The following is a 1,237-nucleotide window of genomic DNA, read 5'->3' as shown; positions in this document are numbered from 1 at the left end:
CAAGGTGGGCCTCCCGGGGCCGCGGGCCGCCCGTCTGCGCCGCCAGCCGCCTTCCCGGAGTTAGAAATAGCGACGGCCCGATTGCGAGGCGCGTTCCCGTGCCCATCTTAGTTTAGCCCCGCGGGAGCCCAACGGGGTCGAGCCTCCCCATTTTGCAGATAGAGAAACTGAGGCCCAGAGAGGGAGAGGGGCGCAGCCGACGTTCCGTCCCGGGGCTTCGGTGGGTCGTGAGGGAGGGTGGCCAGGAGGGCTTCTTTCCCTCCTATTTGGCTGCTGGTCCCAGTGCCCACCGGACGCTATCTCCTGGAGGCCAGCCTGGGGGAGCAGGAAGCTTGCTACCCGTTCCGGAGCGTTTCCCTTTGTGGCCCACGGAGCCATTGGGAAGGCGAGGGCCGCATCGGCTCAGATCTTTGCACACAATTTCGGGGACTAGTCGGTCCGGGAAGTTCATTCCTGGGCTCCCCATTAAGAACCCGGTGATTGGATGGTCTGTGGCTATCAAGTTATTAATATTAAGTTAAGTGCGGAAAAACCGAAGGAGGTTAGCTATTTTGCATTGGACTCTGGTTGTAGAACAGGGTTAGACACCTGAAATTGTAGGCGCTCAGCAAATGTTTGTTGCTTTCTCCTCCCCCCTCCCCGCCCCCTCCAGTTTGTTGAAAGTGATGCGGATGAAGAGCTTCTGTTTAATATTCCGTAAGTATCTCCGCGGAATACCCGGTTGCCTTCTCGGGACTCGTGCGTTGGTTGTGTGGACAACCAGCTGTGTCTAGAAATGGGGTAAATGGGGTAAATGGCCGTGGTGGGTTTAAGGAGGAAAAGCATTACAGATTTCTTGGTGCCGGCGAAAAAGATAACTGAAAAGTCAAGGCAAATTTCTTAGCGCTGCACAATGCCAGAGGCAGACAGGACCCTGGAAAGGACCTAGCACAAGTTGACCCTTGAACCGAAGCCCAGAAAGGGGAAGGGTCTGGCCTGGCGTCAGCCCAGATTCAAACCCCGGATGACAGCCATCTCTTTTGCGTTCTGGCAGATTTACAGGCAACGTCAAGCTCAAAGGCATCATTATAATGGGAGAGGATGATGACTCACACCCCTCCGAGATGAGACTGTAAGTGTTAAGGGCTTATGCCCCCAAGAAGCTACTAGCTCTCTCTCTTTCCTCTGGTATTACTATATTCCAGAATAATAGAATTCTTTCTTTTTACTGGCTAAAATATCCCCTCCCCCCACCCTT

General features: G+C 54.4%; 1 protein-coding gene across 1 annotated transcript in view; it reads left to right on the top strand.

Annotated features, from left to right (window-relative positions):
- Positions 1 to 30: 30 nt before the first annotated feature.
- The window catches only part of PITHD1 (PITH (C-terminal proteasome-interacting domain of thioredoxin-like) domain containing 1), a 5,555-nt gene continuing 4,348 nt past the window's right edge, over positions 31 to 1,237 (top strand). The window contains exons 1-2 of the mRNA XM_006777561.2: positions 31 to 696; positions 1,034 to 1,111. Coding sequence (XP_006777624.1) covers positions 1,071 to 1,111 — 41 coding nt within the window. The 5' untranslated portion in view covers positions 31 to 696; positions 1,034 to 1,070. The remainder of the gene's footprint in view (positions 697 to 1,033; positions 1,112 to 1,237) is intronic.

Source organism: Myotis davidii, unplaced genomic scaffold, assembly GCF_000327345.1.
Source record: "Myotis davidii unplaced genomic scaffold, ASM32734v1 scaffold149, whole genome shotgun sequence".
NCBI classification, from domain to species: Eukaryota; Metazoa; Chordata; class Mammalia; order Chiroptera; family Vespertilionidae; genus Myotis; species Myotis davidii.
This window is presented reverse-complemented; position numbering and strand designations above follow the sequence as displayed.